Source organism: Rhinatrema bivittatum, chromosome 9 (assembly GCF_901001135.1).
Source record: "Rhinatrema bivittatum chromosome 9, aRhiBiv1.1, whole genome shotgun sequence".
In the NCBI taxonomy this organism is placed as follows: domain Eukaryota; kingdom Metazoa; phylum Chordata; class Amphibia; order Gymnophiona; family Rhinatrematidae; genus Rhinatrema; species Rhinatrema bivittatum.
The window spans coordinates 134,682,278-134,708,862 of record NC_042623.1 but is presented as its reverse complement, the minus strand read 5'-3'; the positions used below and the strand labels follow the sequence as shown (position 1 = coordinate 134,708,862).

The 26,585-nt window shown below is 43.8% G+C and overlaps 1 protein-coding gene across 9 annotated transcripts in view; it reads left to right on the top strand.

Annotated features, from left to right (window-relative positions):
* Positions 1–26,585, top strand: part of RHBDD1 (rhomboid domain containing 1) — a 278,394-nt gene that overhangs the window by 62,258 nt on the left and 189,551 nt on the right. For all 9 annotated transcript variants that reach the window (XM_029615059.1, XM_029615052.1, XM_029615057.1 and 6 more), the window contains one exon: positions 14,935–15,067. In XM_029615059.1, the coding sequence (XP_029470919.1) occupies positions 14,935–15,067 (133 nt within the window). The remainder of the gene's footprint in view (positions 1–14,934; positions 15,068–26,585) is intronic.

The following is a 26,585-nucleotide window of genomic DNA, read 5'->3' as shown; positions in this document are numbered from 1 at the left end:
GGGGGTGGGGGGTGCAGCGGCATTCAGACCTCAGAGTCCTACAAGGTGATTACATTGTTTGGTTATGTTTCTAAAATATTGTCCTTTTAGGTGTTTGTAACTGACACCTAATACAGTCTCATGTAATTACTATACATGATTTAGCTTCTCTGCTTGAAAATCTGATGGGGTCCAAGTAGACCTCTGCAGGAAGTCCAGATGTACCTTATTGAATAAGTTTTTCTATAAGGGTCAAATTTGCAAAACACCCAGTATTCCAATCAAATGTATGCTTCTCTTTCCAATTATAACTCAGCAATAGTACAGGGAAAAGGAGCATTTCGTGGACAGCATGGTAGAGGCAGACCTAGGGTTTCACAAGCCAGGGAACATACCCTATGGATCAGAGTATGTTCAAAATTCTCCATAATACCAGTTATATGCTTTGCTTGAAAGCAAAGTGCCTTTTTATAAAGGAAACAAACCTTGCTTTTCTGTCTGATCAACTACTTATCTCATATGAACCCTGTGTGACCTCTACCCTCAGAAATTTTCATAATCACCTTGGAAAATGATTTCAATAGCCTCATATTGACCTTCCTGATTCCAGGAAGTCAAGTCACCGCTTTCTTTGACCTCTTAAAAAAAAAAAAAAAAAAGTCACATGCATTCTTTCTTCTTGCATATAAATATGGACTTTTGTCCCATTATTACATGCATGGAAGAAGAAGAAACCTATACAGAGAGTGGATAGATCTTAGACACAATGGATGTTGTCTCAATAGTATGTACTTCGGATTGCTTCTCTGTCATGGGTTAAAGGGGATAGTGTTGTAATGTTTGTCTGCACTTCTGGGGTGAGTGAGAATCCTATCCTGTTTCTGGCTTGCCAAAGCTGTGCCATGTCTGGAGTATTTCATTGGGTGGGGGGATGGCAGTGGTATCCTATTTCTTATATTTCATTGTGCCATTAATTTTTTTCTATAGTCAAACAAATGGAGCTGCAGACTGTTTTTCACGGGTGATAATGATTCATCATTTGATGATGATCCAGGCTTTCTTCCAGAGGGTGATGACTGCTCTGAACCTAAAGATCACATCTCTATTAAAAGTTCTTCCAGCAGTGATGGGGAAGAGTTGGTGCCTGCAGCCAAGATGCCAAGTCTTCCAGTGGTACAGGGAAAAGGAGCATTTTGTGGACAGCATGGTTGAGGCAGACCTAGGGTTTCACAAGCTAGAGAATCACAGTCGTCACTATACCCGAGAGCATCCCAGATGCTGCACCATGAAACGCAGAAACTGCAGGTTATGACAAAAATATCGACATTGTGCTGACCCATTTCATTCATGCACAAGCAAGCTAGAGTGACAATATTTCAGAAACTTTTGTCATTTTGGGGGATAGTTTTTAATGTACACACAGACTTTACTGTTATGCAGCTGCTGAAAATTACTCTGTTTGACAATATTTTGTCAAAAATTGTGAGAGAAACAGGAGTGGTATAAGTTCAGGGAGTAGAACAAAAGTCATCCTGTTAACCTAAAAACATGGAAGCATCTGGATGATACTGCCCTAAAGGCATACATAGGAGTTAGTTTGACTGGTTGTTCCATGAAGGCCACAAAATCCTGAAAGAGTTGTGGTCTTCGTGCACACAACATCCTTGTTCTCATGCCAGACTGAGTTGAGTCTGGAAAGATTCCAACAAATAGCAGTGTACATGCTCATTGAACTATTTTAGGAAACATAGTGGAATATAAGATTTTAAAGTAAATAATAAAAGTTACATGGGAGGATAGGAGAGCTGTAGACAAGTATGCTGCCTTCTGTGATATGTGAGCACTGTGGAGAAACTTAAAAAATGATTTTACAAGGGATAGACCTGCCTGTAGATGAGCAGCTGATAGGTTTCAGGCCATATATACTTTTATTATTAAATTTTTGACTGAAGGTCAAAAGATACAGAGCTCAAGCATAAATTCCAAGTGAAGAAACAATACGTGCCCTCCCCACCTGCATCTAAAAAGTTAGGAAAAGAAAACAAAATACTAACCCACTGACAAACATGAATATTATGTTTGATAAAAAGAGCAAAGTACATAAGCAGCACTATGGGCAATTAGAGCCTCTCAAGCCAAAAAATGAAAAGCAAGAACAAACAACATACCTGCTGTCATGAGCAGAAGCCATTTATTTATTTATTTATTTATTTACAATTCTTTTGATATACCAATACTCAAGACGAGTGTCTTATCGTACCGGTTTACATTGAAACAAGGGGTAACCAATTCACTAGGAAGATAAAGTTACAATGAACAGGGGTTTACAGAGTGGGAGAGTAGAGAGCAAAAGCATACGATTAACATAATAAATTATAACATAACAAAGTTTAACATAAGGAGCGAATGTGGCAAGCTTAGACAATAGCATAGGGGTAGATTTTAAAAGAAGTGCGATCAGCCTACTTTTGCTTGCGCATCAGACTCAAGCAAAAGTACGCTGGATTTTAGTAGATACGCGCGGAGCCGCGCGTATCCACTAAAATCCTGGATCGGTGCGCGCAAGGCTATCGATTTTGTATAGCCTGCGCGCGCCGAGCCGCGCTGCCTCCCCCCGTTCCCTCCAAGGCCGCTCCGAAATCGGAGCGGCCTTGGAGGGAACTTTCCTTTGCCCTCCCCTCACCTTCCCCTCCCTTCCCCTACCTAACCCACCCGCCCGGCCCTGTCTACACCCCCCCCTTACCTTTGTCGGGGGATTTACGCCTCCCGGAGGGAGACGTAAATCCCCGCGCGCCAGCGGGCCTGCTGCGCGCCGGGCCGCGACCTGGGGGCGGGTACGGAGGGCGCGGCCACGCCCCCGGGCCGTAGCCACGCCCCGTACCCGCCCTCAAAACGCTGCCGACACGCCCCCGGAACGCCGCGACGACCGGGCCCGCCCCCCGACACGCCCCCGACACGCCCCCCTCCGAGAACCCCGGGACTTACGCGAGTCCCGGGGCTCTGCGCGCGCCGGGAGGCCTATGTAAAATAGGCTTCCCGGCGCGCAGGGCCCTGCTCGCCTAAATCCGCCCGGTTTTGGGCGGATTTAGGCGAGCAGGGCTCTGAAAATCTACCCCTTAATCTTTAGGTCTATAAAACTGCAGGCACGAATGAGGGAGGAGGAGGGGGCGGATCTGTGAAAATGGAGTGCATAGCTGTGCTGTTAGTAGTGTGTCCATTAAGGGAAGGCTTGGGTGAACAGCCATATTTTTAGTTTCTTTCTGAAAGAAAACGGGCATTGTTCCTGTCGAAGTTCCGGGGGAAGAAGATTCCAATGATATGGACCGGCCGTGGAGAAGGTTCGTTTCTGGATGGAAGTATGACTAGTGGATTTGTTAGGGGGGGCTTGGAGCGTTCCTTTGTAAGCTGATCTGATCGGTCTTGTGGAAACGTGAAGTTCGAGTGGTATTTTGAGTTGTAGAGTGGATCGGTGATATATGTTTTTGTGGATGATGGATAAGGTCTTGAACATTATTCTGTGGTTGATAGGTAGCCAATGTAGGTTTTTTAGGATTAGTGTGAAATGGTCCTTGCGTCGAGAGTTAGTAAGGATCCTTGCTGCGGCATTTTGAAGCATCTGTAGTGGTTTCGTTGAGGCGGCTGGAAGGCCAAGGAGGAGTGCGTTACAGTAGTCTATCTTTGAAAACAGTATGGCTTGTAGTACTGACCGGTAGTCTTGAAAGTGAAGGAGAGGTTTTATTTGTTTCAGGACGTGAAGCTTATGGAAGCATTCCTTGGTGGTGGTGTTAATGAATTTTTTGAGGTTCATTCTGGTGTCCAGCATGGCTCCTAGATCTCTCACGTGGTTTACAAATGGTGAGAGATGGAGATTAAGGGGGTTGTTGTCCTTAGGAGAGATGAATAGAAGTTCTGTTTTAGAGGTGTTAAGAACTAGATTGAGACTTGAGAGTAGACTATTGATGGAGCTGAGGCAGTTGTTCCAGAAGTGCAGGGAGCTGGAGGTGGGATCCGTGACAGGGATTAAGATCTGTACATCGTCAGCATATACAAAATGAGTTAGGTTGAGGCTCTCAAGATGCTGGCATAAAGGTAGCAGATAAATATTAAACAGAGTGGGAGATAGCGAGAACCCTTGGGGGACGCCATGGTTGGAGTGGATGGGTTGGGATTCTTTATCATTTATTCTCACCTTGTATTTCCTATTATTGAGGAAGGATTCGAACCATTTGAGCGCCAAGCCTGTGATGCCGATTTCCATTAGGCGGTTGATGAGAATTGCGTAGTTTACCGTGTCGAATGCTGCTGAGATGTCGAGAAGGGCCAGAAGGTAGGATTGGCCTTTGTCTAGGCCCATTAGGATGTTGTCAGTTAAAGATAGTTGGAGCGTTTCCGTGTTTAAGTGTTTACGGAAACCGTATTGCGACGGAAAAAGAATGTTAGAAAGGCAGAGAAAGAGACACCATAACACATTTTCTCCCATATATAGAATCTGGCCGGCAGTGAATGAAAACAATGACTGAATGAAATCTAGGATATGTAGATATTGGCTTTCCCCCACCTCAAACGGTTCCCAGATTTTCTTAAAAGATAATTTCTAGTTGTGACGTGACGGAGTGATGGAGGCCATACCGGTAATTAAATCGAAGCCTTTGTAAGACGGCTGTTAGAGAAGAGACTTCAGAGCATTTCCACAACAATGCTATCTCACTCCTAGCAATGATACATACCTATTGACACAGTCGCTGCTGATACTTGTCTAAATGTGGAGATGGTACATTAAGTAGAATAAGACCAGTGTTGCGCCGGAGGTGGACCCTTGGGCCGAGGTGGGGTTGACGCAACCCGTATTTGGGAGAGAGTCACCATCCCTAATGCTGTTGAAGTAGCTTACTAAAGGGCAGGGATAGTAGGTGAGAGAAATGTGTATAATAACTACTGGTAAAGCCATCAAGGCCAGGAGATTTTCCATATTTAAGCATTTTAATAACTTGTAACACTTCTAAGTACTTATTGGTGAATCTAAGTAACACATCTGTTCCTCAGACAGGCAAGGTAAGGATACAGAGGACAAGTATCCAACTATATCGTGGTCCACAATTGTTGTATCCTTACTGTAAAGAGGAGCATAGAAGGCTGAGAAGCAGTCTCATATAGTATTTATTTTATTTTTTATTTTAATGTTTTTTTATACTGAAGTATAGCTAGATGCCTTCACTCTGGGTTACAGATATAACTTAGTACATTTTGTCAACAACTGAAACAAACAGAGTATAACTGTGATCAAACCGGGTAATGATCAACAATTGATTGAACTTATGTAAATTAATTATAGACAAACAACAACAACTTAGAGTGGGTTAATTTATATAATTTGAGTTGTATTATCATTGAAGGGGGAAATATATTTTTAACTGAAAGAAGTGGATGTCAACGTTCAATTTACCTTTGAGGAAACTAATTTTAGAAGTCAGTAGATAATTATATAGTATCTTTCTTGTCAGTGAACAGTCAAGCTTAAATGTTCTATGTAATAGTCTTGGGATTGTTCATGCATAACCGAAATTGGTTGTGTGTTAGATAAGTTATGTGTATTTAACAGATACCATCTTTGAAAGTTTGACTGAATATCCATGTTTTGAGCTCTTTTTTAAATGATTTGATGTTGCTTTGTGAGCTCAGGTAGTCTGGTAGTGAGTTCCATAATTTCGGTCCAGCAATGGAAATGGCTCTGTTTCTTGTGTTGGATAGCTTAGCTAAATGAAGTGATGGTATGACTAGATGTAATTTACTTGCGGTTCTTGTCGTGCGTTGTGATCTGTGTATCTATATGATGTTATTGAGTGCAGTGTTATCTGCTTTGTATATTGTGTTGTGTAAGATTGTCAGTATTTTGAATTCAATTCTTTTTTCTACTGGTAGCCAGTGTAGACTTTTGAGTACAGGGGTGATGTGGTCTGATTTTTTTTTGCCAGATAGGACTCTAGCTGCAGCATTCTGTAGTAATTGAAGTGGTTTTAAGGCCATTTTTGGGAGTCCTATCAGGAGTGAGTTGCAGTAGTCGAGGCTGATGAAAATAAGAGATTGTAAGACGGTTCTGAAATCTTGGTGGTGAAGCAGCGGTTTTAGATGTTTAAGTATTTGGAGTTTATGAAAGCCTTTTTTTGTTTTTGTTGCAATGTGGTTTTTGTAGTTTAGTTCATTATCAATCCATATGTCGGTCTTTTACATTGTCCTTGAGTTGGATACAGATGTCTATTTGTAAGGAAGGGTTGGTTTTTGAACCTGAGTTTTTTCTTTCTATCAGAATGCATTCTGTTTTGTTCATGTTGAGGCATAGCTTTAGGTGGTTTAGCATGTTTCTAATTGCATCAAGGTGAGAGGCTGCTAGTATCAGTGCATCTTCGATGGTAGAGGTTATTGGTATGAGTAGTTGTATATCTCGGCGTTCATATAGTATGTTACACCTAGACTTGAGATGAGTTGGCAGAGTGGGAGTAGGTAAATATTAAAGAGTGTGGCTGAGAGAGCAGACCCTTGAGGTACTCCTGTTTCAAGGGGGATGGCTTCAGATGAGTCGTTGTTGATGGTGACTTTGAAATATCTGCCTTTTAGGAAGGATGTGAACCAGTCTAGGGTTTTGCCTGAGAGACCTATGTTTGCTAGCTTTGATATTAGGCTTTTGTGGTCTATTGTATCGAATGCAGCAGAGAGGTCGAGTAAGATTAGTAAATGGCTTAGTTTGTTATCGAAACCTCTTAGAATATTGTTTGATAAGTTGAGTAGTAGGGTTTCGGTGCTGAGGTTTTTCCTAAAACCGTGTTGGGTGGGATATTTATTTATTTATTTAAAGCTTTTTTATACCGAGGTTCAGGTAACAGAGTTACTAATCACCTCGGTTTACATTTAAACCATCAAACAAATGACATGAGATATGTCTTACAGCGAACAAGGAAGAAAACAACTTGGAAACAAAATAACATGGTAGAACAAGGAGTGACAAGGTGAGGGAAATGATCCAGTGTGGCCTAAGCCAACTAGAATGAGGAAGGTTGACTGCGAGAGGGGTAGAGGGAAAGTGCAATTATAGCTTTATAAAATAAGTTAACGGGTACTTAAGGGGTTGCTCTGGGTAAGATTTTGTTGTTTTTGAGGTGTTCATTGAGCTGTATCAGGGCCGCTTTCTCTGTCAGTTTTGCAAGAAGGGGTAGGTTTGAGATTGGACGGTAGTTCATGTCGTCTGGATCTAGGTTCTTCCTCTTTATTATTGGTTTGATCGTTGCGATTTTTAATTTGACTGGTAGCTCGCCTTCTTCGAGAGATTTATTTATAATTGCTGCTAAGGCGGGAGCTATGGTATGAGCAATTTCCTTTAGCTCTCGTGTTGGGATTATGTCTAGATCATGGCATGCTGGGTTTATTTTTCTTAGCATTTTTTCTGTTTCAGTGATTGAGATTGGTTTGAAGTTAGACCATGGTATTATATTTGTTGTGGATATTTGGTCTTCTGCGATCGAGGATTTGTTGATGGTATCAGTTATTTTGCTTATTTTGTTCTTGAAAAACATGGCAAGGTCTTGGCTTAAATTTTTGGATTCGGTTGTGGGGGAGTTGTTGTTTTCAGAAATGAGGTTGTTTACGATGTTGTACAGAGATTTGGAGTTTTTGATCTTTTGAATGTAGTAGTCACGTTTAGTGTTCAGAATCAATTTTTTATAAGTGGCGAGTTGCATGCGGTATCTTTGCAGTGTCACGGGACATTTGTTTTTTTGCCAGTCCTTTTCTATTTTCCTGAGGTTGGATTTCGTTATTCTTAGTTGTGAGTTGAACCATGGGTTGTGTTTTTCTCTGTTTTTCTTTAACTGTTTTAATTTCTCAGGGTTTATATTGTTTACAGTTTCTTCTGTAAGTTGGAACCAGGATTGAGTGGCGTTGTTTATATTGGAGAGGTCTAGATTTGCTAGTTGTTTTCCAAGTTCTTGTTGGAGAATGTTGGTTTGGAAGGATGGTCTGTATTTGAAGGATAGTGATTCATTTGTTTTTGCCGTGTTGATGTTTGCTTGTGTCTTGCATTGTAGGAGGTAGTGATCGGACCGAGGGACTGGTCTGTATGATATTGATGTGTCTGAGAAATAGTGATTTGTGAAGATCAGGTCCAATGTGTGTCCGCTATATGTGTGGGGTTGTTCACTTGTTGGTTTAGGTTTAGACTTGATAGCATGTCGAGCATGGTTTGGCGGTTTTGCGATCTGGGGCTTTTGTCTGTGTGAAGATTGAAGTCGCCAAGTATAATTGCCGTTTTTTTCATACTGATGTTTGTTATTAGGAATTCTAAGAGTGGGGAGATTTCGTTATCTAGAAGTTTGGGAGGGCAGTATACTAGGCATATTTGCAGGTTTTCTGAGTCAAAGAGATATTTCGTATTGTCTTGGGAGGTCGTGTAGGATCATTTTCATTGAGAAATGTTTTTTTATGATACGGAGTAGTTCTCCTCCTCTGCGAGACTTGTGTAGGATAGAAAATGCGTCATATGCATTATTATTTAGTTGGTTCGTTAAAACTTGATTGGTATTTTTAAACCAAGTTTCGGTTATGGCGATGAAGTCGGGTTTTTTTCTTGCACTATGTCTGATATTAACATGAATTTTTTGGTTAAGGATTGTGCATTTATAAGAAAGAAGGTGAGATATAACATGTTTTTGATGTATTTCATGAGGGGGATATTTATCAGGTATCTGTGTCTTTTCTGATGAATGTTGGAAGATGTAGCCATATTTGCGCTGGCTGGTGGTTTTGAGTTGTTTGGATTTCCTTCAGGTCTTGGTGGCGTGAATTATTTGTAGTTGTGGAGAGGAAAATGTTTATTGGAGGAGGAATGTGGAGAGGAAGATGAGTGGTGGAGGATGCTGTCTGAGTGCTGGATGTGTGCTGTGGGATGTTGGATGAGCTCAGGATGCGTGCTGGAGGCGGCTGGATAATATCAGGATGTTGTGATGGATGACACACGGAAGAAGACACGTCAGGCAGAGTTCTCGGGAAGGCACCCCGAATGCAGTCCGAGTGCTCTTTTTATTATACAGAGTTTACAGAATTCCACAGCGTATTCAGCATACTATTGGTTATACTGCTACGTGCTAATGCATGCTGCCTGCGTGCATGCCTTCATTGCTATTGGTTACTACATCTTATACTGTGCGCGTGATAGCCTTGTGCCAGTTTCTGGGTGAAGCAAGCAACCTCCTCGTGAAGAGGTGGGGGCTGTCTGTGAGCCTAAGATAAGGAAGTGCAGAGATCTGAGGAATGCTGACGCAGTCAAGCTCAGTGTGTGTTTAGTGCAGATAAGGAAGTACAGAGAGATCTGAGAAATGTCGATGCAGCCAGGCCCAGTGTGGTCTGCCAGCTACTGAGCAAAGCCTTTGTCTCCACATCAGGAAGATGCTGGATGAGTGCTGGACGCATGCTGGACGAGTGTTGGATGAGATCTGGATGATTGCTGGATGATATCAGGATGCATGCTGGACGATGCTGGATGGTGTTGGATGGTGCTGGATGAGGCTTGGACGAGTGTGGGATAAGTGTCAGATGAGTGATGGATGCGGCTGGATGCAAGCTGGATAAAAGCTGATGGAAGGAAAGATTTGATGTGTTGGTGTTTAGTGGGATATGGTTGTAGGTGGAGGGTTTTCCCTGCCCTGGGTCTTGGGGCTCACGTAAACGGGTTGGATTACGAAGAATTGTGGTGGGTGTCTCCGTTGCAGTGGAACAATTTGAGATGGTGTCAAGGGCTCAAAGGGGATGCACGAAGGGGCGCACTAAGGGGCAGGTCCCTTAGGTCGCGCTCCTTCGTGCGCGCAACGCCCGGTGCATGGCGCCGCAGAAGTGAGCACAGATTTAAATGGTAAGGGCCCGCCTCCCAGGCGTCAGCTGGACGCGGCTCCAAAGCCTGTTAGGTGGCTCGGGGGCGCAGGGAAGGTTGTAGGGCGGCGCAGAGCGTCGGCGCGGTCCTTACTTTTTAGTAGAAGATGAAGTTATGGAATCACCACTGGCATTTTTTATTTTAGCAATAGAATTCTGGGTAATCTTAGACCTCAGCTTTTAGCCAAGAGCCTCCCAGCCTTGTTACACCCCTCAAAATAAGACAGTTTAGTTAGTTCAAGATTATATGCTATATGGTTAGAAGTGGCCAACTCTTGTCTGGTTATGGATAGTTGTCTATAAACTGACTGGGACTGATTAAGCATATGTGCCCATGATAAAGCGGTAATTTCCCCCAATAGGTCAAGCCTTTGCTTCTCCCTAGCTTTCTTTCGAAAGGACGCTTAAGAGATTATTAGGCCTCTCATAACAAATTTTGAACCCTCCAGAGAGTTCCTGAGGAGCGAGAGATGAAGAAGTATTCAAAAGAAAATATTCTTGGAGTTTAGAAGCCAAGGTATTACAGAAATCCTCGTCTTTTAACAAACTATTGTTTAATCGCAAGAATGTCCGCCCAGTATCCAAATTCCGTATCTGTACCTCAAACAAATAGGGGTGTAGTCAGACCAGGTAATGTCACCAATTCCCACCTCCCTAATCTTATTTGGCAGTAATTTATCTAGGAAAACATAATCATTGTGGGATTGTGTCCCGTGAGGGGATGAATAAAAAGTATATACTCTGAAAGTGGGATAGTGTTGCCACCAGACATCCACAATGCCCCATTGAGCCATGAGATAATCCAACTCCTTCTGTACACTATGCCCCCGAAAATGGTTAGCATTGGAAGTATCCAATTTGGGATTTCAAATGAAATTAAAGTCTTCACCCATAATGATCACTCCTTTCGCATGCGCTGTCAAAATGTCCACCAGCGAGTGAATGAAGGAACATTAGTCAGGGAGGGGTGCATAAACAGAAAGGATAGAGAAAATCTCTCTGCCCACCCTTATTTTAACAAGAAGAAATCTTCCCTAAGGGTCAGCTAATTGGAAAAGAAATTCAAAAGGTGAGAGTGCAAGCAATCAGTACCCCCACGTCTGCACATTTTGCCCCCTTGGAGCTAGTAGCAACATATCTGTTTGGAAAATCCTTAAAGGATTACAAATATTCATGGTGAATCTTCACGAGTCTCCTGTAAACGTGCTATGGTGACTTTATAGTGAGACAGCTCCCATGACAGAAGGCTCCTCTTTCTGTATGTGTTAAGTCCCTTAATATTAAGGGATAAAACTTGCATGGACATTACCCCAGAAAGATAAGGCAAAAAGTTAAACAGAAAAGTATGAGTCTTAACCCATTAAAAAGGTGAATATGAAACATTATACTCCCAAAACCAAATTCAAGACATACTAATGCAGGTAAACCCTCAATCCATTGTCCCCAATTAAAGTCCCTGTCCACCAGACCCATACTGTGGACCACTCCTACTGCAGGGGGTAAACTTCCCAAACTGAAATGTGCTCCCAACCCGATGCCCCTGCAAACACAAACATTGCAACAATATAAACTTATGTGAACCATAGCTTGATAACCAATTCACACTTGATCAACCACCCCTCAGCTCTTATTTGCCACACAATAACAGCGACAACGTAAAAAGCCTATCGAAGGAGAAAATAGACATAAAATCAGGAAATATACTCTTGACCAAATTACACTTAAAGTTCAGCTTTGGTCCGACATAGTGAAGCTGGCATCTATAGAATGGCGTCGCAACTGACGGCAGCCGTCTCCAACCTGACACTATCTTGGAAAGGAATCCATTTTTGCCACATTGTCAGCAGACTTTGGCACAGAGAAAGGAACCGTTAGATTGGCTTGCTTAAAGATGTCTTTGGCATCAGCCAGTGATTTGATCTTGTATGAGGTGCCCTTCACTGTGAAAGAAAGACCGAAAGGGAAGGTCCATCTATAGCGAATGTTCTCCTCATGCAGCATGGCGCTAACCGCCTTCAGTTCAGATGTCTTGCGCAAGGGGTGGGTGCCAGATTGTTAAAGATATAGGGGTAGATTTTCAAAGGGGTACGCGCGTACCCCCCGAAAACCTACCCCAAACCCCCCCCTGCGCGCGCCGAGCCTATTTTGCATAGGCTCGGTGGCGCGCGCAAGTCCCGGGGCTTGCATGGAGAGGTGTGCCGGGGGGGGGCATGGCAGTCATGACGCGGCATTTTGGGGGTGTGACGTGACGTTTTGGGGGCGGCGCCGCGGGCGTGGTTTCGGCCCGGGGGTGTGGCCGCACCCTCCGGAACAGCCCCCGGGTTGGGTGATGGCGCGCCAGCAGCCCACTGGCGCGTGCAGATTTACATCTGCCTCCGGCAGGCGTAAATCCGGCAATAAAGGTAGGGGGGGGGTGGGTTAGGTAGGGGAAGGGAGGGGAAGGTGAGGGGAGGGCGAAAGAAAGTTCCCTCCGAGGCCGCGCGGCTCGGCACGCGCAGGCTGCCCAAAATCGGCAGCCTTGCGCGCGTGCCAATCCTGGATTTTAATGGATACGCGCGCCGCGGCTACGCATGTATCTATTGAAAGCCTGCGTACTCTTGTTCGCGCAGCAGGCGCGAACAAAAGTACGCGCTCGCACAAAATTATAAAATCTACCCCATATAGTTTATGCCCTTCCCATAGCTATTCGTTGTGTTTTCTTGTGGCATATATTTGTTCCTTCAAGGCATAGCTATGAAGGCAGAAAATGATGTCTCTGGCCCTGTTAGCCAGTTTAGGGCCTAGCGACCTATAGGCCCGTTCTATCTTCATAGTTGGCTGCCGTGCTGGGTCTGCATCTGAGACAGTAGAGGGGGAAGAAAGTAATAGCTGACAGATTGATGTTGTTGCGACTGAGAAACAATCATTATATTCTGATGACTCTGGAATGCCGCGTGTACTCAAGTTGCACCACCTCATGCGGTTTTCTAAGAGCCCAGTTTTCTCTGCAAGTGATGCTTGCTCAGTTTACAAGCTGGCCTGTAACTCTACCATCCTCTTAAGGGACTCCTCCTGGCTCTCCATGTGTTCATCCAGGTCGTTAACGCGGATCCCCAAGGCCACTAAATCTTCACGCACCTCAGATATCGACGCTAGTAGCTCTAATTTGTGCTGTTTCAGGTCAGAACGGAGTTCCATATACCATGTTCTTAATTCATCACGAGTGGGCAAATTGAATGTTCCACCAGTGGAGGACCTAATAGGTAATTCAGTGTCGGGCGCTCTGTTGCCTGTAACAGGCGCGGCCTGGCTGTCATCCTCCATCCTCCATCAGCTCTGGTGCGTGTTTAGCAAAGGAAAATTATTTTAACTCGGCCATTTTTTCATTTAGTGGCCATTATTAGATCGTGATCTGTAAGGTCAGCTGAATGTAATTGAGAAAAGAGAGTGGATGGCAGAGGTTCACACAGGATGCAGGCAGGGTAAAGCAGGAGCTACGAGACCAGGCAGCCATTTCTGTCAATGACGTCAGCACCCTCTCCTCAGGCCATATATATACTTTTAGATAATATATGGCCAGTAAACCCTCAAAATATGGCATCAAAATTTGGTGGTTCTCTCGTGGCAGTATCATACCCCTGAATGGAGATATCTATTGAGCAAACAAGCTGGAAAAGAACAGCACAAACAGGTAGCCATGTTGTACAAAAACTTGTTCAGTTCTAGTACAAATCAGGAAGGATTATTGTGGGTAAAATAACTTTTTTCACTAGCATAGACCTAGCAGGAAAATTAGTAATTGAAAACCTGACCTACCTGGGCACCATCAGGAGAAACGAGGCTGGCATTCCAAATGAAATGAACCTGATCCTAAAAGAGAGAAATTCTCATCCATCTTTACTTTTGATGGGAATCTCACTTTATTTTATTATGTGCTAAGGGAAGCATAAAGTAGTTTGCAATCAACAATGCACTGAGACATTACGGTAGTTAGAAAGGAAAGAAAAGCATTTATTATGGACTATAACAAAACTAAAGGTGGGGTGAACAACCTGGATCACTTAGTATGTATGACTACTTGCAAATGCAGAGCAAACAGATGGCCAATGACATTGTTTTTCAATTTGATTGATGTTGGGGCTATTGCCAACTTTGTTGTTTGGCAGAGAAATCATCCTGCTAGGAACAGCAGATTACTTTGAGAAAGATGATGTCTGTCCACTCAGCTTGAAGAGTAGTTGATCAATGGACAGCAAGTGAAAACTAAAAATACCGATAATCTGACCAGGTGAATCAGAACTGTATTGTTTGCACTGGACTACAAAATCTCAGCATCCACTACTTCTTTTGCTGAAGGAAAAAGGCATGTTGTCCTCTCTGTCCCAGAGAAGCAGACTACAAATCGCAACAATGTTGTAAGGATTGAAAAAGGTTTATATGTAGAGAGCACATAAAGCTGTGTTCTGATGGTGTTCAGTAAAAAAAAGATTCATGTTGATTTGTGTTCCTTATAACTTAATACTTTCTGTGTTACTGAAAAAAAGTTTCTTCCTGAAAAACGATTTTTCTTAAATTTATAAAAAATACAAATGTGTTCTCATGAGGAACAAGTTTTTATGTTTTTTACAAAATAAAACATTTCCTTAATTTTAACAAAAATCACATTTTTCCAGAATTACATTCAATTCTTTAAGTCAGTATCCAAATGGATCCCAAAATTGTACCGATGTCGATTTTTGGGGTCTGAATGTCCCCCACACAGTATTAATGGTTTTCTTTTCATGACAGGCGATGAAGTTTAATGTATTAGATCTTAACTATGTGAAATATATCTCATCCCAACCCATGGTTTTTCTTTCTTTATAACAATCCTCCCCAGAAAACATATCTAGGAGCCTGAGAGCTGCGAGAATAGTGAATCCAGGCCATAGTATTGATAGGTGGGGAGTTGGAGAGCTAAACAACTTTTTATGTAGTTTTGTAATTGTGATTTGTATGTTAATTTGCTGTTGCTGATATAACTTCTAAATATCTGTTTGTTTTTGTTTGTTCTGATTTGTTTAGGAGTTCTGTTTGCTTTGAAAGTCCTTATCAACCATTATTATCCAGGAGGGTCCTCCAATGTGATGGGCTTTCATGTGCCCAATAAATATGCCTGCTGGGTAGAGCTGATAGCAATCCATGTACTTTCCCCAGGGTAAGTGTTTCTTATAATGTTTTGATCTGCTAAGTGACAACATCGGAATGTCTGGCCCCATTCAGCGGCCACCACTTAGCTGGATAACTACTTATCTGGCTAAGTAGTTAGCCAGCTAAATAGTGGGCAGGATAGTGGTGTAACAGGAAGGAACTACTTATCCGGCTAGCACAGCTTAGCTGGATAAGTGGCAATATTCACACTTATCTGGCTGAGTTAGCAGGTCTAACTTATCCAGCTATTGAGCAGGTCTAAAGTTAGCCAGATATTCTTATCCAGCTAACTTTAGTTATATGGGTATATTCAGTGGCGTGATTATGCTGTTGAATATCCCAGATAAATTAGCTGTATAAGTTTATCTGGATAACTTAGCTAGCCAGCTAGCTTTTCAATATTGACCCCATAGTGTCAGTCAGAAAAAAAGATGTGTTCACACTGTACTTTGATTTTTAGGTCAAAACATAGGATGAAAAATGCCTTCTCTGTATTTTTATTCACTTATGATGTAGCATGGTGTATTGCTCGGGCATCCTCAGCTCGGTACTCACCCATATGTGAGGACTACCATCTTGCTTGTCCTGTGAGAAAGCGGAGTTGCTTACCTGTAACAGGTGTTCTCACAGGACAGCAGGATATTAGTCCTCACATATGGGTGACATCAGGATGGAGCCCAATCACGGATCACTTTTGTCAAAGTTTCTAGAACTTTGACTGGTACTTTCTGGGTATGCCCAGCAATGCACTGACCCTGCATCCAGCAGGGGTCCCCCTTCAGTCTCGTCATATAGCAAAAAGTACATGCGAAAAATAAAATAAGAAAACGTAAACGAACCCAACTCCGCGCGGTGGCAGTTAAGTTTCGTAAGGACTAACATCCTGCTGTCCTATGAGAACACCTGTTACAGGTAAGCAACTCTGCTTTCTCACAGGACAAGCAAGATGGTAGTCCTCACATATGGGTGAGTACCGAGCTGAGGATGCCCGAGCAATACACCAAATGCACCCAAAGACGTGCAAAAGGCACAACAATAGGGGTGGATTTTGGCTAGGAGGGCATCCTGAAATCCTGAATGGGTCGGTGGAAGGATGTTGGGAAATTAAACAGAAAACAAATTGCGTAGAACAGACTGGTCAAAGATGGAATCCTGTGTGCCAGCCTTATCTAAGCAGTAATGGGCTGCGAAAGTATGGAGAGAACTCCAGGTAGCAGCCTTACAAATATCAGCAAGCGGCACCGAACGGAGGTGCGCTACTGATGTCACCATGGCGCTGACAGAGTGTGCTTTTACATGGTCTTGTAGCGGAATGCCTGCTTGCTGGTAGCAAAAAGCAATGCATTCCGCCAACCAGGAGGAGAGGGTCTGCTTTCCCACAGGATTTCCCAATTTGATGGTATCAAAGGAAACAAATAATTGAGTGGATTCCCTGTGGGCCGACGTGCGGTCCAGATAGAAATCTTGAGCACGTTTGCAGTCCAAAGAATGCAGAGCCTGTTCTCTTGTGATTGAATGGGGCCTGGGAAAAAAGGTAGGTAGGATAATAGAATGGTTAATATGAAATTCCGACACTACCTTCGGCAAAAGTTTAGGGTGAGAGCGAAGCACTACCCTGTCATGCAGAATTTTAGTGTAAGGCGGGTAGGTAACTAATGCCTGTAATTCACTAACTCTGCAAGCGGACGTGATCACCAGAAGAAAAACTACCTTCCAGGTGAGATAGCGGAAATCACAGGAGTGGAGAGGCTCAAACGAAGGTTTCATGAGCCATCCCAAAACCACATTAAGGTCCCAAGCACGGGCAGGAGGGCGCAGTGGAGGTTTTAAATGGAGCAAGCCTCTCATGAAATGTGATACTAAGGGTTGAATTGAAATGGAGACATTTCCTACACCCTTATGGTACGCAGACACTGCACTAACATGCACCCTGATAGAAGAAGTTTTTAGGCCTAACTCTGACAGGTGCCAGAGGTAGTCTAGGAACCTTGCAGTGGAACAAGAAAAGGGGTCTTTGGACATGGAAGTATACCAGACCATAAACCTCTTCCATTTAGAGCGATAAGACCTTCTAGTTGAAGGCTTTTGTGAAGCCACCAGGACTCGGGATACCGACTCTGAAAGGTTAAGAGGTTGGAGTATTAACCTTCCAACATCCAGGCCGTCAGAGACAGAGCTTGGAGGTTGGGGTGACTGAGATACTCTTCGTTCTGAGTGATTAGAAGGGGATCCTTCCCCAGAGGAATGTGTCAGCATACTGATAGGTCTTGGAGGATTGGAAACCACACCTGACATGGCCAATGGGGAGCTATCAGAATCATTAATCCTTTGTCCTGCCGGAGCTTCTCGAGAGTCTTTGAAATGAGAGGAAGTGGAGGTTACGCATAAAGGAGACCTCTGGCCCAGGAGAGGGCAAAGGCATCTCTTGGCTGCGAGTGATGACTGCAGAAGTTGTCTATTTTGTGGTTGTGTACCAACGCAAAGATGTCTATGCGAGGGTAACCCCACAACGTTGGAATATTGCGTCTGCTGCCGTGGGGTTGAGGGACCACTCGTACAGATGGAAAGTGCGATTCAGCTTGTCCATCAACATATTGTCCACTCCCGGCAAGTAGGTTGCTTTGAGGCACATTGAGTGGGAAAGGGCCCATGTCCATATTTGTGCAGCTTCCTGACACAGGCGGTAGGAGCCCATTCCCCCTTGTTTGTTGATTTACCTCATCACAATCTGATTGTCGGTTTGAATCAGGATAGCTTTGTTTGATAGGCAATCCTGAAAGGCCTTGAGGGCATATCTGATCGCCCGTAGCTCCAGGAAAGTTATCTGGTGTTTGGCTTCCTCTGGAGACCAGGTTCCCTGAGTCTGCATGTCGCCTACATGTGCACCCCACCCAAGGTTGGATGCGTCTGTTAAGGTGATTTGAGAATCTGGAGCCTGAAATGGAAGGTCTTGAATGAGATTGGAGTGGTGCATCCACCAGGCTAGTGACAGATGGAGCTGTTTGGTAATGTGGATAATGCTGGACATTGGCTGACAAGCTTGAATCCACTGGCATTTTAAGGTCCACTGCATTACTCTCATAGCTAGGTGAGCCATCTGAGTGACATGCACCGAGAACACCATGTGACCCAACAGTATGAGGAAGTGATGAGCAGTTGAAGATACTCAAGACTGTAGCTGATGCGCCAGAGATGTAATGGTGAAAGCACGATCCTGGGGGAGGAAGGCTTTCACCAACATAGTGTTTAGGTCAGCCCCTATAAAGGATAGGATTTGGGATGGAGCTATCTTGGATTTGGGATAATTGATTAGAAACCGTAAGGAGAACAGAGTGTTGATAGTGAGACGCAGGGAGGTTAGCGTGCCCTGCTGAGTCGGAGCCCCCTTATCAACCAATCGTCGAGATAGATAGACATGGACACCCTGATTCCTGCAACCACCACCAGGCACTTGGTGAATACTTGTGGAGCAGATGCAAGGCCAAATGGTAGTACACGGTACTGGAAATGACGAGGGCCAACCAGGAACCACAGGAATTTGCAATGAGATGGTGTGATTGAAATGTGTGTGTATGCATCCTGGAGATCTAGAGAGCATAGCCAATCTCCTCTTTGCAGAAGAGGAAGTAGGGAGCCCAAGGTTACCATCTTGAATTTTTCTCTGTGCAGAAATTTGTTTAGTGTACGGAGGTTCAGTATCAGAAGTTCGCCACCTGACGTTTTTGGTATTAGAAAATACCGGGAATAAAATCCCTGCCCCTGGATCCATCGGGCGAACTAAGATGGCGGCGCAGAGGGTCAGATGAACACCAGCTCTCTTGACTTTCTTAAAAAGATTTTCTTTTAAAAGTTGAAAATGCCGTCAAAGGGAAAGGTTAGGGTATTCCCTCCGGAGCCCTTACCTGGTCCCAGTCAACTGGACATTGTTCGTTTTTTGACCCAGGCAGTGACATCCGAGGGAGCCGAGGAAACCATTGTGGACACTGCGGTGGGAGAGCAGCGTGCTTTGCTGGCGGAGACGTCCCTCAGCCCGGACCTGCGTGCCCCCCCGGTGCAACGTGACCACTCCAGGGAGCCTGCTTCGGCGCAGACGGATGACGTCTTACCGTCGGAGTTGGAGGGAGAGTCCCCTGAGGAAGCAGCAGACGAGGAGGAGGAGGAACGGGAGCCCACCAACCAGGAAACAGCGGCAGAGACGTCGGAGTCAGCAGGGGCGACCTCGTTGGAAGAGCTGGGAGCTTCCCCAGCTGAATTGAACAACAAGAGGCCTGAAACTTCTGGTGAGTCGCCGTCGGGGTCAGCTAGGCCGAGGGAGGTGACTCTAGAAGCGATTTGGGACTTGGTTGCAGGCCAAGGACGCTCTTTAACGCGGTTAGAAAAGAAAGTGGACTCCTTAAATTATAATTTACAAGAAAAGATTTTGGGAATTCAAGAACAGGAGACTGTCTTGATGAATAAAGTTTCTGAGATGGAAAAGAAGCTTCAGACGACTACTGCAGTTAATACTGCAATTAGAACAACTTTCATCTTCCAGACGTTTGGAGCAGTTGGAAAATGGGCTGAGACAACTGAATATAAGAATTTTAAATTTCCCCCAAGTAATAGGAGAATTGCCATATATAACTTTAAAAAGATTTCTGACAACCTCTCTAGCTTTTTCGGAACAAAATATTCCTTCGATAAATTCTTGCAGATTTCTTACAAAAAGAGGGGTAGCCAGAAATCAAAATGAAAATGTTAATGCTTTATCTAATTTGACGGGCTTTCTCGAGTCTTCAAATTTAGACATAATAGACAGGAAAGTTCTTATAGTCTCATTTATCTCAACCCAAGATATAACAAATGTAATGCGAAATTACTTTAAAAAATTCCCAGTTAGTTTTTGTGATCAAGAAATTAGGCTGTATCCCGATATGGCTCCAATTACACAGTATCGTAGAAAAGAATTTCTTTCTTTTCAGCAAAGTACCATCTCACTGGGTTTTACATTTTCATTACGATACCCCTGTAAATGTATATTAAAGAAAGGGGAAGAAACTTATGTGTTTTTTCAAACAGATCAAATGCGGCAGTTTATTGAAGCCCGAAGGCCTGTAACATCATCTCCCATGGCTTAAGAGTTAGCAGGTAAAAAAGTGAAAGTCACTGTGATACTGCGTTAAGCCCATTCCTTTAAGATTCCTATAGACTCCTGTAATATCCTATGTTTGCCTTCACTTTAGATTTCTTGAATAATAATTTTCTTTTGTATATCCTTCATTATAAACTATAATAGGATAAAGGATAGATTTGATTTCTTCATATAAACTTTGTAATATTTGTAATGGGAAATGTTATATATTTTTTTTTTATTGTTTTTTTGGAAGGATTATGAAATGTAAAATTGGAAAATGAGAAATAAAGAATTAAAAAAAAAAAAATCCCTGCCCCTGCTGGGAGAGGGGTACCGGTTCTATTGCTCGGGATAGGAGGAGGGATGAGACCTCCTGTTCGAGCAAGGGAGAGTGGTCGGCCTTCCTCCACATCAGCTGAGGTGGAGAGTCCGCTGGAACAGTCAGGAAATTTAGGTGGTAACCTTGGGTGACTACTTCAAGTACCCACTGGTCTGTGGTGACTGTGTGCCAAGCGCTGTTGAAGTGGCAGAGTCGACCGCCGACTGGTATGGATGGAAGAGTAGGTTGGCTTTGACACTGGTCCAGGCTAAGAAGCTGGCTGAGACTTTTGAGGCCGAGTCTGCCTGGATTGACTTTTTTGGTAAGGTTTGGAAGGGCGTCCTCTAGAAGCCGGCGGATAAAAATTTCCTTGGCTTGTAGGTTGGCCGCTTAGAGTCTCGTCTGAAAGTTCTCTTAGGGGCGGAAGGGAACTCAGACGGCACAGAAGAAAGCTGGCGCAGCGTTTCATGGTGGTCCTTCAACTGCACCACAGTCTCTCAGATCTTTTCCCCGAAGAGATTATCGCCCACACAGGGTAGATCTGCTAACCTGTCTTGGACGTCTTGTCTTAAGTCTGAGGATTTGAGCCTGGCCCTTATTCGTGCACTAATCCCCGCTGCAGACACTCTAGAGGCAGTGTCGAAGATATCATAAGCAGCGCGGACCTCGTGTTTTCCAGCATCCAGACCTTTCTGAGCCAGAATATGAAGTTGAGTCTGGAGTTGCTCTGGTAATGAATCAGAGAAGTCCTGGATCCTTTTAAAGAGGTCATGTATAACTGGTAAGAGGCTATGTGAGATATGAGCATGGAGCCATGGAAGACATTCCTGCCAAAAGCATCCAGGGATTTTTGTTCTTTCCCTGGAGGTATGGAGGAATGAGGTTTTGAACGTCGTGCCTTCTTCTGGGCTGATTCAACAACCACAGAATGATGCTCCAACTGAGACTTCTGGAATCCAGGAACTGATTGTACAAGATAGGTGGCATCTGTCTTGCGGTTGACAGGTAGGACCGAACATGGGTGTTCCCAGTTTCTTTTCAGGAGATCAAGCAGGATTTCATGAATAGGTATGGACATGATATCCTTAGGAGCATCAAGAAATTGGAGTACTTCCAGCATCTTGTGCCTAGAGTCCTCTTCTGCCTGATGTTGGAAAGGAATGGTTTCAGACATTTCCTTACTGAAATTGATAAAAGACAGATCTTCTGGTGGAGAACGTCATCTTTCATCTGGGGGAGAGGGCTCTGATGGTAGATCTGTATCCTGGGACGAATCATCGGTCCAAGGATTATAGGGCTGATCTCCAGCACCTAGTGGGTCTCCAGCAGAGAGAAAGGGTGCTAATCCTGAAGGACCAGGCCTAGGCATCTATGGCATTGGAGGCGGCACAGACAGTATCGATGGAGGAACCGAAGGGACCGGTGACATCGATGGACGAGTCTGTGGTAAAATCCCAGTCGGTGGGATGGGAATCTGTGTTTCTTCATCATCTGATAATGGAATCGGTGTAGAAGGCACTGGACCCACCGGTGCTCTCTGTTCCATCAGAGGTAGGGCACCGATCAACGCATCCAGTCTACCCAGTAGCGGTGCGAGCACTACGGCAATTGGATCGGTGACTGGCTTGGGGACCGATACCGGCATCGATGGAGGATGGAAGCCCTGAAGTGCTTTACCGATGGCCTCTTGGATCATCTGATCCAATTCCATGCGGAAGCCTGGGGCATGGAACCCTGGCACCAGAGTAGGAGGCACTGGCGTAGCCGGAGGGTCCACCGGTAAAGGTGGAATACCAGATCCCAGCACCACTGAAGGTGGGGAACGCACAGAAGAGGATGGGGCCTTTTCTGGACAGGGCTTCTTTGTCGGTGGTTCTATCAACGTTGATGCCGAGGACTTGCCTGGATCGATGGGCTGAGCCTTCCGATGCCAGTGTCGACGCTTTTCACAATGTTCTCCTCGGTCCTTTTCCTGAGGAGGCAAGGAGGCTATTGACACTTTTGGAATTGTCGATGTCGGTTGAACAGCAGCGGTGTCCCAGTGCTGGCGAGAGGTCAATGGCAACAGCTCGAATGCTGTCGATGGAGTCGGGGTTTTTAACTGAAAGAGAAAGTCCATTTTCTCTATTCGAGCCTTATGGCTCTTCGGTGTCATTTGGGCACATTTGGTGCAAGTTAGGACATCATGGTCGGACCCCAAACACATAACACAGACCCCATACGGGTCAGTGATGGGACATTGTCTGAGTACAGTCAGGACACCGACAAAAACCTGAAGCCATGGCTCCGACAAAAATTTAGCCATTGTGCAGTCGATGGCCAAAGGGATAACTCAACGGGAATCGACAGCAACAAGGGTAAAAGCTTACCTTTCGACCACGGAGTATAGATATTGATAGGGGACCCCTATGGGGTAGAATATTTTGAAAAATTCTGAAAGAAATTCCGTGAGGAAAATTCCTGTCAGGAATCTCAGAGAGCTCCTTAACCTGCATGGCTACTGCTGCACTTAAAAAAGAAGATTGAAGGGGGACCCCTGCTTTATGCAAGGTCAGTGCATTGCTGGGCATGCCCAGTAGGTGCCAGTCAAAGTTCTAGAAACTTTGACAAAAGTGTTCCGTGATTGGGCTCCATCCTGATGATGTCACCTCATGTGTGAGGACTACCATCCTGCTTGTCCTGTGAGAATGCTAATATCTTACTGAAGCCTTCTAGGTTTTTGATTGTTGGTGCTATATTCTCTCTCTTCTTTTGAGAGTGCACATTTAGCTGAAACAGTTCCCTTAATATGCTTTGCCTGTCCAGCTAGACCTGAGCAGATTTAGTATGTGAAACCAAAATTGTCATTTGTACTCTGCTCCTTCCTTGCAATGCATTCACTGTGACTTGTCTAACAAGTTGTTGCCTTTTTCACAATTCTTCTACCAATGAGGGATGTAACCTAAAGCCCTTCAGGCACCATAAAAGGGAAGGCACTGGACCCACCGGTGCTCTCTGTTCCATCAGAGGCAGGGCACCGATAAACGCATCCAGTCTACGCAGTAGCGGTGCGAGCGCTACGGCAATCGGATCGGGGATCACATTGAAGTGAAGAGGGAGGATAAAAATATAATGTAACCCATAAAGTTATGAGAATGCAGCATGAGGTCAATAGAAAGGCGCAAACAAGTTTTAGAACATGAAAAAACAAATTATGTAAGTGAGATGGGAGGTAAGGTTTATATGGGATTTCATGGTTCAGAGCTATAGAAATTGACTCGAACTCTATTAATATGTATTTTGGGTATGTACATATCAATATACAGCAGGATGTGATACAAACTTGAAATGCCTAGCAATATGTTTTGGTTAAAATAGTGCAATGAATTCTTGTACTGAGCCATTGTTATATTCCATAGTGCCTACTGTTTTCTTTCAACCAAACTAGCATTTAGTAGACATAGTGACCCTATTTTGAAGAATGCATAACATATTTACTTTCTGGAGCCAAAAATCATGCAATCCTAAATGAGCAAGGTACAGCACAAATGGGCAGATCATTCCCCCTCCGTCAGTGGTGTGCATTTGTAAGGCTTGTTTTTTGCTGCCTTCTATCTAACCTATAAACTTAAAAAATTAATTAATTAATTAAAATATCAGAGCTATATCTAGGGTCCTTTGTTTTCAGTTTAAACCAATTTTCATCGATAAATTCCCAGAATTTTCCAAAAGTGACAATCTGTTTACATTGATGTAACCCCTGGGAGGAATGAGTCCTATAGACTAAATCCAGGGACACACAGAAAGAGAGCTAGACCCTATCTGCCACAAATTCTCCTTGGATAGTTCCAGGGCTCTCTGAGGGAAAAATAGCTTCAGGTCTTTTTGTATTAAACAAAATATAAGCCACTTTTCTTTCTCTGTAAACAGCAGTGATAATAGTCACAGTCTTTTGCATCCAAAAATCACACTTAAAAGCAGTGTGGTTTCCAGCATCTTTACTGATAGTTGATTAAATGACTGAAGAATATTTATAGCACTCAAATCAGATATTCAAATAAAACCAAAGAAGAATCAGGCAGAAGAAAGATTAATAAATTTATGACCTTACTCTTTTAGTAAAGTCTCTGATTCTCTATGGAAGCAACTTTCCTTATTATGTGATATTGTTCTCTTTCCAGTTATTTGGATTAAACACAGTTCAATCCTCTTTCCTGTTCCTAAATTTATTACATCTTCTTCCTACTGTAGAATGATTAGAATAAAGTCCCAATACTTTATCAGAATGCAAGTCCCAGTTCTCATACCTTTCCTGAAGTTGTCTTGAATATTTTATATCTCCTTATGACAGTAGCAATGGGCACTTTCTTCTGAAGTGCAACACATTTGGGTCACTCTTAAACACCTTTGGCAAGGGACAAGAATCCACTTCTCAGATGTAACATTCACTATTCAGGCCCTTCCTAGGTGAAAGACACCTCTTCCCAATAGAATGGAAACTGATTCCCTGGTACCAAGGGCACTGAGTTCTAGGTGGAAAAATAATAGCTTTTTACTTCAAAAATAGAAAAAATAAACAAGAGATAGGGTAGAAAAACTTTGTTGCCTCAAAAGGAAGGTCAAAACTCCTCTGCGTCAGGTCACTGACAGGTCTATGCCCAGGAGGAGAAACAGAACACTGCCCGAGTTTTCCCTACCCCTTGATCTAACCTTGCACAGGGATGCCCCAATCCTCTTTGAAGGGGTACCAAGGCTCTCACAGGGAAAATCTCAAAATTTGGACAATAAGAATAAACAGAGCTTCAAATAAGTCAGTTTGGCTGGCTTTAAGGGAAAAACCCAATATCTTCTCTCATTCATTAAGTTACAATGATTAACAGACAGAAGACAGAAAGCTCCTGTCTCCAGGAAATCTAACTAAAAATCCCACAATCTAAAATGGTGGCCAGTGGTGGAAAAAACGAAGGCTACACCGAATCACTCTCCCACATTGGGGAGTAAAATCCAACCCATTATGAAATAAATCTCTCTGAACCACCCCTGCTAGTTAGTACTTTCCTTCTGGTAAGGAAACCACAGGTTTCTTAAACTAATATTTACTCTAATTTTAAGCTGCTTAAAAAGCTGCTTCCAAGCTGTAGATTAGCATTTCAAGGCCTCCAGTCATTGCTGGAAGCCAATGTGGGCCATGGTGCATGCTGTGCTTCAAGTCCCACTCCCACCAGTGAAAACGCTCACCCTCCAGTGACACCCATACTATATTACAAGTCCCGTCTCCTTAACCACCAAGCAGCCAAAGTGCCTTCTGTCTGGTACCACAAATGTATTTGTAGCAGGCCCTGTCCACCAGAAGCACTGCAGCAGGATCCCTGGCCCTGGATAAAAGCAGAAGTGCAGTGCTGCAGAGCATGGGAGCCTCAGGAAGCATGCTGCTGAAGGAGAAAGAAGCTGAGCTACTCAGTAAGGATGAAGGCTATTGCTGGGGGTAGAGGGAAGAGAGGGTTATGCTAGGCAGGGAATTAGGGTCAAGATGGAGGTGCTGCTGAATTGGGTGGATGGGAGACTCTGCTTAATATTGTTTTACTGTCCTGACTTCTGTCCACCAAAATAAACTGCAGTATTTACCCAGAAAAATAATTAATCATTTTTTTCATCTGATTTTCTCCTGTTTTTGTTCTTGTCATAATAAACCCTGATAAATTCCCGGGGAAAATAAAGAACAAATACAGACAGTGAAGTCGCACATTTTACTTTCAGAAATTAACGCCCAAAAGCAGGCGTTATTTTCAGCCGGCACCAGGAAAGTGTACAGAAAAGTAGAAAAAAAAACTGCTTTTCTGTACACCCTCCGACTTAATATCATAGCGATATTAAGTCAGAAGCCCCAAAAATAAAAAAAAATTAAAAATCTGCCTGCGGTCCGTGGGTTGGAAGACGGACGCTCAATTATGCCAGCGTCCGTTTTTCGAACCCGTGGCTGTCAGCGGGTTCGACAACCGACGCCGGTAAAATTAAGTGTCAGCTGTCAAACCCGCTGACAGCCACCGCTTCTGTCAATAAAGAGGCACTAGTGACGTCCTAATTTACATAGCTTGGCTTAGTGAATCGCTCGCC